This window comes from Neolamprologus brichardi, chromosome 7 (assembly GCF_056152115.1).
Source record: "Neolamprologus brichardi isolate AB-2024 chromosome 7, ASM5615211v1, whole genome shotgun sequence".
NCBI lineage: Eukaryota > Metazoa > Chordata > Actinopteri > Cichliformes > Cichlidae > Neolamprologus > Neolamprologus brichardi.
The window spans coordinates 14,295,284-14,307,446 of record NC_142110.1 but is presented as its reverse complement, the minus strand read 5'-3'; the positions used below and the strand labels follow the sequence as shown (position 1 = coordinate 14,307,446).

The 12,163-nt window shown below is 39.6% G+C and overlaps 1 protein-coding gene across 1 annotated transcript; it reads right to left on the bottom strand.

Annotated features, from left to right (window-relative positions):
• Window positions 1-10,415: 10,415 nt before the first annotated feature.
• Window positions 10,416-11,789, bottom strand: c7h15orf61 (chromosome 7 C15orf61 homolog). The gene is made up of 2 exons (XM_006789258.3): window positions 11,274-11,789; window positions 10,416-11,177 (listed from the first exon to the last, which is right to left on the bottom strand). The coding sequence occupies exons 1-2, from the start codon at window positions 11,614-11,616 to the stop codon at window positions 11,050-11,052; spliced, it is 471 nt and encodes a 156-aa protein (XP_006789321.1). The 5' UTR covers window positions 11,617-11,789; the 3' UTR covers window positions 10,416-11,049.
• Between the last annotated feature and the right edge of the window lie 374 nt (window positions 11,790-12,163).

Sequence of the window (12,163 nt, the reverse complement as noted above, 5' to 3'; positions counted from 1 at the left end):
TATTTTAGCTTACAATGAAGCCTAGTGACATCCTAGGACTCATTGTGCCCTAGTCACCCATTAAAAATGTCCTATAATGGCACATACAGACAGCATAAGATTTTTTCCAGTCAATTATAGTACAGTATAACTGGCAGCTAGATTTGTCAGTTTAAAAGTGTTCCTATTGTGATCTGCAACAATGGTTTCTTACTGTAAAAAAGTCTTGGTACCTGTAGCCGTGTGTGTTAAGGAAACAGGGAATTACAGCAGAGCTGGTATCTTGTCATTGTTCAAGAAAGAAAATAAACTTAATTCAGTCCACATGGCGAAAGACATGTAGCTATAATTTACAGTAATAACCCTTTTATGATGTTACAGCAGAAATACTGAAGTTACAGTATTGGGGCAACCAAACAGGTGACAGTACTGGACTACTGACACATCAAAAATGTTGATGGAAATTACATCACACATTTACAACAACCTAAAGTCTAAAAAAAAGGTGTAATTTGATCATTTTTTCGTATTTAGGGACCGTTATGCATGCTGTATATTTTGTGTAATTGCTAAAACACATTTGCCATCTGAAGTTGTTTTAAATGTGCTGCAGAAATAAACTTAGTACTTCGTTTGTGTTTGTGGTGCATTATTGTAAAGATTTACTGTACAGTGAATGAGTATGGCAGCAAACGCTTTTGACCTTCTTGTGTCTGAATGGCACAGACGACTCTACACAGACAATTTCCTGCGTAGGTTCTTGCACATATGCCGGGACAAAGAAAAACAGCTAAATGCTAATGTATATCACTGCATCATGTGTAGATCTCCTTGGGCTCCGATTAAAAAGCATTCGCCAACATTTGATCACAGGTTAATTGGCTGGAAGGATGGGTTAGGGACCTCGTAGTAAAACAAACCAAAAACACATTTTCCAAGGTTCTGTAATCTATTTTGCCTTCAGTTGAATGAGATCTAGACAGGAAAAGGCTAATAATAGCTTAATTAATTGGGGTCTTGAGGTCATGCTGTTTGATTCCATAAAGAAGGATTCTCCTCTTAATTAGTATCCATTAAGACCTAATTTGGATTATTATCATCTCTTAATTTTATCCATCTAATTAATAATTAATTACAATTTCAGTTTACAGTATAGTTCAAATTATGTGCTACATTTTATTTGACACATGACAGGAAACGTGCGGGCCATGGATTAATTCAGAGAAGCAATTTCTGATACAATCTGTGTTGGAAGAGTCATCCCAAGAACACAGTTGGTTTTGCATTAAATATTAGGACATATCAAACTCGGTTCATCACTCAGCAACGATTCTAACTCAGGAAAGGCAAAGCAGTCATACTGTACTGAGAAAGAATGAGAAAAAGAGAACAGAAAAAGGGTTTTGGCTCCAATTGACATTTCAATAAGTGGAACAGAGCGTTAGCAATCCATTCCCAACTTTTCTGAAACAATTATTGAGATGGTACCTCCAGGCGATGTATGCTCCTGGTCCCTGGAGTCCTGCTGGCTGAAACAGTAATTGACTAAATTGTGGAACACATCGGGGCCATTTACAAATTTGCCAAAAATGAATCGTTTAAAATGAAATGAGGGTGACTCTCAAATTAGCAAGGAGTATGATTGAGATGTGGCTCTGGGAATTAAGGAACATGATTTAGAGCTCTGCAGAAAGAAGCATCTGTGAATAGTCCAGTGTTACTCACCACCCTGCTCTGACTCGTATTTAAATATTACTGTACTTTAACAGATGTTCAGTAAAATCTGATCTCTAAATGATAGATAGATAGATAGATAGATAGATAGATAGATAGATAGATAGATAGATAGATAGATTCTCATGCGATGTTCATTATATTTTCTCCAGCTCCTTGTAATGTAGCCTTATGCTGACATCAAATGTGTGACTGACTAGACATTAAAGTGAAAAACAAAGCAAAACAAATAATAAAAACCCCTGAGCTGTAACACTGAGCAGTACATTGTAGGAGGAAGTGACTTCAGGGTTGAGTGAAGCCCATAAAACACTTTCTTAGCTAAAAATAATAATTTTTCTTAGAGCTGTGTGATAAATCATACAACACAAATCTCATTGGTTTAAACATATTGTGCTGCAAGGTGTTTGTGAAAGTGATCTTAGCTACATTTTACAAGGTGTACTCATTTCTGAGAAACACCAGCAAATTACTCTGACTGTTGAGGGCCTGACAGATTTGATTGATTGTTGTGCAGACACTGTGTTGATTGTTGCCTGTTGTGCCATTCCTGTGGCTCCCAGCAGCCAATGCTTTCATCTCACCCGGGCTAAACTCTTCCAACCAGTGATGAGTAATTACTAAGTTCATTAGCCACGGTAGTGGCCTAGAGATTTATTAAAACAAAATTTGTCATCAAATCTTGCCACTGCTTTTGAACATCTTAATGCAGGGTTAAGAGGCTTATTACTGTGTGCAAATTGCTTTACAGGTGGGACTCGTAGATAGCCAATTGGAGAAAAAAGGCTTAAGCTAACAAACATTATGTAATACAGTGTTTACTAGGAGGAGTTTGGGATGATCCTTAGTGCTCTTTAGGGAAAAAATGTCACATGAATTTATTTCTTGTCATACAAGAAATAAAATGTAATGTTTCCTAAAAAAAACTTCCCTATAAAATGATATATACATCAACATAAAAAAAAGATTTTAACTTTAATAAGAGGTCTGACTGAACCATGAGCTAGCTTCTTGGTATCTTTTCAATTATTCATGTAATTATTGAAAATTTGAGCTTCTAAGTTCTGAGGGCCCAAAGTGAAGCCTTCAAACTGTATCTGACCAGCAGTCCTACAGTCGTGGGCTTTCATCTTAAAATGATATGAAACACAGAAGAGGTCAAAAAGATGAGTGATAGAATCAGCAGTTTGAATTTACTTTTCTTGTCAGTGAATAAAACTATTGTAGGATGGGTCTACAAAGTAATTCAAATAACATTTAGCTTAAAATTTTGTAAAATGTTTTGTAAAAGCTGCAGATTTTCAGAACATTAAGGCAAAACATCATCTTTAAATAAAAATATACCCAGTATGATTCTCATGTTAGGGCCAGAATACAGTGAGAATTAAGTCTGACTTCTTTTCAAACACATTTACAAAAAGAATGAGCAAGTGCTGAAAACTCGAATGAAAGAAAGAAAGCAAATATCATCAAGGCTAAAATTACACAAACCTTCATTCAACTACACCTTTCCTCCATAACTGCTCTGAAGTGAAAGAGCCACAAGCTATCTTAGTACAAAGTGCAAGTAATTTTTCTTTAATAGGAAAATTGTTACTTATTGATCTGCACTCTGTAAAGCCTTCCAGCAATGCTCCAATCACCACAGCTGTCAAAACCATGGAAATACACTCTGCTCCTTTGTGATTTGATGGCACACTGATTCCCATTACTGGCACATTTCCAATGTTAATTACCTTCAACATAACATCATCTCCCTGAAAAGAGTCTTGTACAGGCCACTAGTGTCCCACCAGAGGACAGTGGGGGGTGAGACTGATTGGGTGAGCGCGGAGATATCGTGCTTTGGCTGTCTAGAGCTCACGTTGAATCTGTGCATCACTGAGTCTGGCCATTAGGCAGCGTGATGGGCTTTTCTTTTCCAGGCCATTTCCCATGGTCAAAATAGCATAAAAACACTATTTTGGTTCAATAGCAAAGACTTCAACTGAATAATCACAAGGGTGAAACTGTAACTATTACAGAGGCACCTCTGGGATAACCATACATAACTGGGGTGTCAAAAACACTGTAGGTTTTCTGGAGGGCAAAGTGTTTAAAGTGTATGTTGTTGGCTCTTGCTCCAACATCTGCTTTTAATTACTCAATTAGCGCAATCATTTAGTCTCCTTGACATTCATCCAAATGGCAAATCATAGCCGGAAGTTGTTCTGTTTAAATAGAGCGTTAAGAGGAGTCATGAAAAATGCATACGCGATAATGTATACGGATACTTAACTAATTGAACCAATTAAAGGGAGGGAACTGGTTTGAGTGAGAACAGAGCCGGCATCACCCTGCGGGAAGAAGCTTTGACACCTCTGATCTACAGCCTCCCCTCTCCCTGCTCACAGACCTGGGCCTGAGGTCATATTTCAGCAGACAAAAGGTTTTTGACTTCAGTCATAAAGCAACAATGAACCAAAAAATTAAACCCATGCAGATTGAAGGGTTCGTGAAGCATCAGCGGAGCCATTGTTAAGCCAGTTTTCTTGAGGAAAATGTGCCATTTAGAGTATTGAATCTGTCCTCAGAAACTGCAAAAATCTTTTCAGTATTTGCTAATGTGCAGTTTTATCTTCTTCTCTGTGGCATTCAATGTCATTGCTAACTATACGCGAGCTGACATTTCCAATAACGAAATCTTGGCTTTGTTTTTGTTTTTTTAAACAACTTTTGTTTGTGCTTGTGTATCAAAGCGAGACCTCTCTGTGATGCACGTGTAGTTATATTCCAGCACAGACACAGCTACAGACCCAACTCAGGTTTAAACGAATATATGCCTGGTTTAAGATCAGCTTGCTTACCTCCTCCCAAAGTAAAAACCAATGCAATCCCCCCCACCACACAAAAAAAGAATAATTGTACCCCTGCGGTGGTGATTTCCTGCATGCTATGGATGCATAAATAAACATAGGCATAAATACACAGAGGACACTGACTGGGACTAGCTGGCCAAGTGGGGCAGCTGTTATTAAAAGGGCTATTTATCACTGTCACCCCTCTCAGGTTCCATCCCTCTCTGCCCTCCAGCGATGTCAGTGGGCCGCACAGGAACAATGTGGCTCATCCAACCAAGCCTACCCCCTCTATCACACACACAAACGCATGCAAACACACACCCGCTGATGGTCACAGCCTTTCATACGCAAAGTAAAATACCTGCTTGTATACCAAAAATTGCCTCCGTGTTCGATGACTTCTCCGAAACAAACACAAAAGCAAGAATCTAGTTTCTTTTGGATTCCTTCAAACATCCACACATCTACACTGCACCCAAACGTTCATTTTCTGCTCTGTTACTTTATTGATCGTGGCCACAATTATCCACTTTTCTGAAGCACTGCATTAAGTGAATTCCCCCTTTGTTGGACAATAAGTACAGAAGGTTGGCTAAGTCAAGCTATTCTTCAGCCTTGGGGGACAGACTACTTCTCCTGCACCCTCATCATTATTAGCAAGCTCAGATAAAAACACACCTCAACAATTAGTCCACCTCTGCAGCGGGAGGCACGTCTAGTAAGGCGGGCTGCTCCAACTGACCCATGCATTGATTACAGCAGCTCACATCACGTCCAAAGTAAAGGCCAAAGATTACATTATCAAACAGTTACACACACTGAAAGGGAGACTTTGAATAAAATAAATCCCTAAATTCAATAAAGTCTTGATCTAAGACAGTTTAAGTGCACAAAAACTCTCAGGTACGAAGCAGAAGCTGCAACCTGAGAGTCTCTGTGCTTATTTATACTTTTTTTTTGTAAAAAAAAAATACCTGAAGCTATTGTTCTATAATCAACACAACTAAAAACAGTACTAATCATTTCAGTTCTACATTATGCTGTTTATTGTGCTTTCCTTATCTACATCTATTGAGCACGAACCTGCTTTTTAAAGACAGAACGGCCTCATTTTCTCTCATCTATGCGCTAGCAGTCTACTCCACCTATAAACCTCTCACACTCAGCAATCCACTCACGATTAATGAAGTGCTTACTTAACCAATTTAAACCCTTAATTCCTATTAATTCAACATAATAGCCACCCTCTCCAACAGGAATTAACAACACTCCAGCAGAAACCTTCAAATCTCTACAGGCCAGAAAGAGTCAACCCAGCAAAATCCATATTCTTTGATAAATATGTAACAGTATGTATATCACTGTTAAAATGCATAACCCTCGTGTAAGACCCCTATCAAGTCTGCTTTACACCTGTATTACATTTCTCCCTCAATCAGCATTTTTTCTGAGACGGCGGCCTCCCACGAGGAGCAGAAACCATTACAAGGCACTGCAGCTCATTTGCAGAAAGATTGGAGATCACGCTGCCTCGAAAAGTATGTGAAACATTTCTGGGAGCAAAATTGATTTATTCCATTTCTGTGTTTGTATGCAGCATCTGTATCAGTGTATTTAATGTAAATCCCCCAATCTAGCACCGAGTTGCTGTGCAGGTCGCTGCTTATTGTGCAAGTAAGAAGCAGGGTGATCATACAACACACGGGCACCTGTTCTGCTGTAAGATAAAGGTGCACGCGGTATGTCTTTACACAGTATATGATTTTGTCTGGGAGTAAATGATAAAAGCACATACGCGATGTAGCAGATTATATCAATCAAACAAAAAGCATTCATTCATCGTTTCCTTTTTCCAATCCACTGATGCTGCTTGTTTAAGCTACAAAGACATTACGCTATTCCTTAGCGAGATAAAAACGCATAAACAAATAAATAAATATTTCTGAGTATTTCAATTTTGACTTAGGAAAAACAGATCAAGCAGAGCCTGTGGCTAGAGGAGCCTGACTGCATGCTGGTGGGGGGTAAAAGACAGCCTGGGGGGGGGGTGTGGAGGGCGTCTGTTTTTTAATGAGCTGAAACTTTAAATACTGCATAATATATAATACTCCTAAAAATGGATAGTTCATTTCACTCTCCGGATAAGTCGCCGAAAAAACTATTAAAAACCATTTCTCTCTTAATGTCAACAGAGTAAGCATTAAGTATGAATGAAGTGAATGTCATACCGCTGTCATCGACAAGAAAGAAAACGCAAAAATAATAATCAACTTGAACTGGAAGAAACAAGAGGTTTGGGCACGAAGATAAGTGCACGAGCTTAAGGGCATCAGCTAAACACAGTGCACGCAAAGACAATGATGTATTCAACTATAACTAGAAATTCAGATTCACTCTATGAAGACAAAGCATCGCCGTTTTTTCTTTTTTTATTGTGTTTAAAATGTGAAGTGCAATTGATCTTGATGAAATTGTCTTATTTATTTATAAGTTGCAGCTTAGCCTTAATGTCAGCTGGAAGCAGAAAAAGAAAGAATAGATGACTGACGTTTCAGCCACCCACTGACAGTAGCTTTGGCAACACTGGCACAGCAGGCATACTCTTTCAGTGGCTCCTCTTCCTCCCCCCTACACACACACGCACACAAACACACACACAAAAACACATGCACAGATACACAAGTGGGGGAAGTGAAGAAAAAAAAAAGAATTATGGTGCCCCTTGTCATCCCCTGGGTAAGAAAAACACCATAATAGATTTTTAATGGCTATCTGCTCACCGAAAGAAAAAGGAAAGGTTGTGTTTTGAATGTCAGTGACGGGAGGTCAGCAATTACAAAGTGCAGGTAACAAAATAAAGCAAACTTTTCCGTAGCATTTCTTTTTCAAAGTTGATCAAAGCGTGCGCATGTTTACAACATGAGATGTCTCCAGATGAAACGCAATGATTCTCACGTCACATTATAATTCAGAAAGTGCCGTTTGACAGTAAACACTGTGACAATGTTGTCTTGACTCGGCTGCATAAACATGTAATTCCAGCATGATCCTTAAAGTGATCTGAGTGATGGCTCAGGTACCCCGCTGTTCGTGGAGCAAGCATGGAGACGATGCTGGTGGCCGATCCAGAGGCTTAATAATGATAACCTCGCCAGTATTAGCTGCAGGGGTTGTTCACACAATAATTGTTTCTGCCAAGCCATATATCTATATGACAGAGGAAAAGCTGGTGTGACTCTCCTGCTAAATAACTGATTTACGGAGTGGCTGCGTCAACTATTTCAGAGATCGTTTGTTCTTTTTTTCCTTTTTCCTCTGAAGAAACTGTGAACTTATTAGCTAATTAGAAGATAATTACAAGTCTCTGCAAGTTGATTAGCAATTTCACTGCTGAACATTAACAACTTACAGAAAGACCGCACTCAATTTCAGCACTTGTTTTGCCTTACTTACCTAAATTCTAAATAGTATAAGTATTTAAAGATTTCACCTTGGCAAAACTTATTACCAGCTCCAGCGTGCAATTAAACTTGCCGAACAGGCATTAATTCTTTGTTCATTACCACATTAAATGCATGTAGGGTAATTTGACACTTCAATACAAGACTGCACGATTACAGCTATTAAAAGGCATCACTTTCGTACCAAAGGCAGGCGCATTTTGTTAATTTACACAAGTCCATCTGCAGTCCCAGCATCCTGCACCCACTGTGGTGGTGACTAAAGTTTGATATGTAATGCTAATCCTCAGCCCGAGCTGGAAGGGGTCGCTCCCCCGCAGTTTAGAGTGACTCAAAGGTGAAGCCCTGAAAACAAATACATCGTACTCAGATGCTCCGCAGTTTACATTTCACTGACGCACATCGGCCCGTATTAGCAGCGCACAAAGCTGCAGTCACTTCCAACCCCGTGCAATTGTGTCTGGCTGTACGGCAGTATCAATGCAGCTCGTGGGTCAAAGGGTCAATGAGTAATTAAGACATGGTTGCCTGAGCATTCCCCATGCACACTTTCAGTCCTGATGAAAGGTTGGCAATGAAAGGAGGGGGATTTAAGTGCAGCCTGATACGAAGGATCAGATTTCCATAAGTGTGTCTAAATGTTCCTTGTTCAAGGCAATTAGTATGATTAAAGAGATAGCGAGGGGTCATCACGCTGTTTAAGAGGATTTTGCACATGAATTCTGCATGAGGTTTTCAACAAAGCAAATGCTGCATTGCTTACAATAAAAACCTTTAAGCTTGTCGTATTTGTAAAGTGTTGCCGAGGCACCGTGTAAATTACTGTACATTTCAAGACAGATTCAGCAACAGAAATGATCATTTATTACTTTTTTTGTGACGTGGGTGTTAAAGTAAAAATGTGGTCAGGCGGCATGTAAATGTCTAGTTAAATCTTCTCGCATAAGATGATCATGAGGATGCAGAACATTTGTAACAACACGCAGGCAAGTAATCGTAGCCTTCAACTCCAGCGAAGGTCACAAGGTGCATTGATTCCCGTGTACGACAAGAAATTATTCCTAGAGTTTCATTGTTGCTAAAAATTGAAGAGGCCAAGGCCTGAAAATTGAGGTCGCTGATAAACGCTATTAGTAGGAGATGCTGAGAGGAGAAATCAATATGGCAGTTTGTCAACCTGCCTCTCAGAGGGAGGGGAACTCTGCAGCTGGGGTAAGTGTGCCCTGTCAGCAAAGCACATTACCAGAAATCAAAGGCCAGAGAAGGCCCGAAGGAAGGGATGTAGATGTCTCTCTACAAAGGCCACACTTTGGTAATTAAAACCTATTTTCTCAGACCTGTTGTGTCACTGGTTTTTCTCTAACACTATTGACTATCTGTTGAGTGGAGGGTGATCACTAATTTAACTTTAAATAAATGAGCTGTGGTCATTTAGATTCCTGTACCTGTCACACAAAATTAAGCAAAAGACATCAAATAAATTATGTCACTTCATATCACTTACATCAAGTCTTGAAGGAAACATCTGCCAAACTTAAGCTATGTTTTTTCAACAGGCGACATTGAGAAGCTTCTCGTTTCCAACGCGTGTAAGTACAAGTGCCATAAAAACCAAACATTATATCATCTCCTTTCTGCCATTCTCAATAATTTGATTCAAAAATGTCTCCTCTCCTTTCACAATAAAACCAAGATGAAAAACCTCCATCGCGCCATACTTCAGTCTATTCTTGAGGTATTCTTAAGCTTTCTGCTAAAGAATAATATAGTACAAGAACCGAACTTCAACTTTAAATATTTAATAGTATTTAAACACAACTGAATCTATGCAGTCCCAGAAGAGCATCTCAAGGGTCCAGGCCTACCCTGGAAACTCAGTGTCCCTTAAGTTGAATTCTATTGATACACTTACTCTTCAACCATAAGTTGAACTAGGTCATACAATTTGGTAAACACCTGTCTCTCACTGATAAGTTATAGCAGTGCAAACTCAGTATAATCATTTGTTCATGGCAGTTTAGTCTTTCTGCAGCATTTGTGGTACCCAGCGTGACTGAGGACGACACCGAACAGGTGAGCCTATGCAGGTCAGACTTTGGGAAGTACCCAAACCAGATAGTTTTAAAGCATGAGTCTACTTGGAAATGACAAAACAAATGGGAAAATGTTGAAGATCTTGTGTGCCCACAGTCAACTGTTCTAGACTGTGGTGAGATTGCTGATGCACTTCTGTAACTGATTGTCTCCTGTTTTGCTTCTGCAATCTTTGACAGATATTTTTGCACATTTATAAGTGCAGCTACATTTCTCTGTTAGTGTACCATGTTTGTCTGGTTATAATTGTGCATAGCTTTTTTTTCCTTGAGAAAAAAAAAGCAAACTTGAGCAGAATGACCCCATGTCAAAGTTGGTTGCTCGTCCAGTCAATATGACGTGCCACTCAGCTAGAGCACTACTGACATGACGGTAAAGGGGACCTGTTATGTTCACTTCCAGCTCCATGTTTTTATTCTTGGACTCTACTTAAGCAGCTTTGCTTGACTCATGCTTAAAAATAATCCATATCACAATCTGATTGCAAAGCTCCCTGACAGGACAGGATTTTGAAAAATTGATTTTAAAAAATCCATATTTTTCTTATGCTCTGCCTTGGGACACTTTTTTTACTATCTGAAATAAGCAATTTTCTCTCTGGTTCCCCTTCTGATTGGCTAATCAGTGGGTAGGGCTTCTTTGCTCACGCTCACAGGTATGTGCCTGACATCAAACTAAGCCAACAGTAGCAAAAATGTAACTGAGTGTTCAGAGCAGTCTGACTTTAAAGCATTCATTCACAGGGACTGCTTGAATGTAAGATGACCTCACTATTTAACTCTGTATAACAGGAGCGTCCATCATTAAAATAGCATACAGGACCAAAAGTAAAGAAATATAAAAAACACAAAGGCTCCTCTTTAATAGTTTCAAAAATACAGCAGCTTGGTAGATAATATCCTCCTGAAAACACATTCAAGTTACTTTGTTTCCTCTTCACTTCAGTACTGTGCACCTTCCTCCTCTTTGTAGGCAAAATAGACTGTGACAGGTCCGACACTCGTCTGTACTGTTTCTGATGCTCCCACCACCATCCAGCAGCCAATGCCATAGGCCAAACAAGGGATACCTGCAGTTTAAAGGGACACTGAATATATGGACTCTGTTGTATTGGAAATAAAATATAAGTATGTAACAATGACAGCAACGTGGAAGAAATACTGACCCAGATTAATAACTTTTAACATGGTGAAAAATCTGTCTTCAAAATCCAGATTCTGAGGAGGCGCTTTAGTGCAATGATATTTAATAAAGGGGAAACATCCCGTTCTCAGAATGTGGTAGTTGGATCCCTGAACTCTCCAATTAAAGTTTGACATTCCAAACTGGTCATTGTGGACGGAGCTGTAGCGGACACAGTATGAAGTCCACGGAGGAAGTCTGCGCTGCTGCAGGTGGCAGGTTAACACCTCCGAAGCAGCTGGCCGCGGACCTGTCCTGCCTAACGTGCTAGGAAACAGGGCGATCTTCAGAAAGAGGCTGTGGGTCTTCTTCAAAAACTCCTTCATGGTTTTAAAGATTCGTATTTTAGCATTCGGACTGCAGAAGGACACACCTATAACTAGCCACACTTGGAATATACCAACGCTTTAAGAGTGAAAATACCAAGTTGTAACACATCAAAGCAGCAGCTGACATGAGATATGCTAAAGCTCGCAAGCAAACGATTTGCGAGCTTAAATCCTCAGACCATGCCTGAGATGTTCCAACACTGACCTATACACCTGACGTGTCTCTGTAGAAATGCTGAATTCGCACACATGTATCTAAACCACCTGTGAGAAGAAGAGCAGCTTTCCTCTGGTTGGTTTTCTGTTTCTGTTGTGCTCCTTGCGTCTGACCTCGTACCGCGGCTTAACTCATCCGGCTGGAAACGCGTCTCTCCGAACCCGTTCCTCTTTAACAGAATTAACTTCAGTCTGGTATTTATTTATATCATGTACTCGCCGGTTCATTCAATACAGGACTTATATCCTTTATAAGAATTTATAGACTGCCACGTGTTCAACAACCCTGTAAAACGACTAAACGTAAAGTTTTTTTGTTCTTTATACT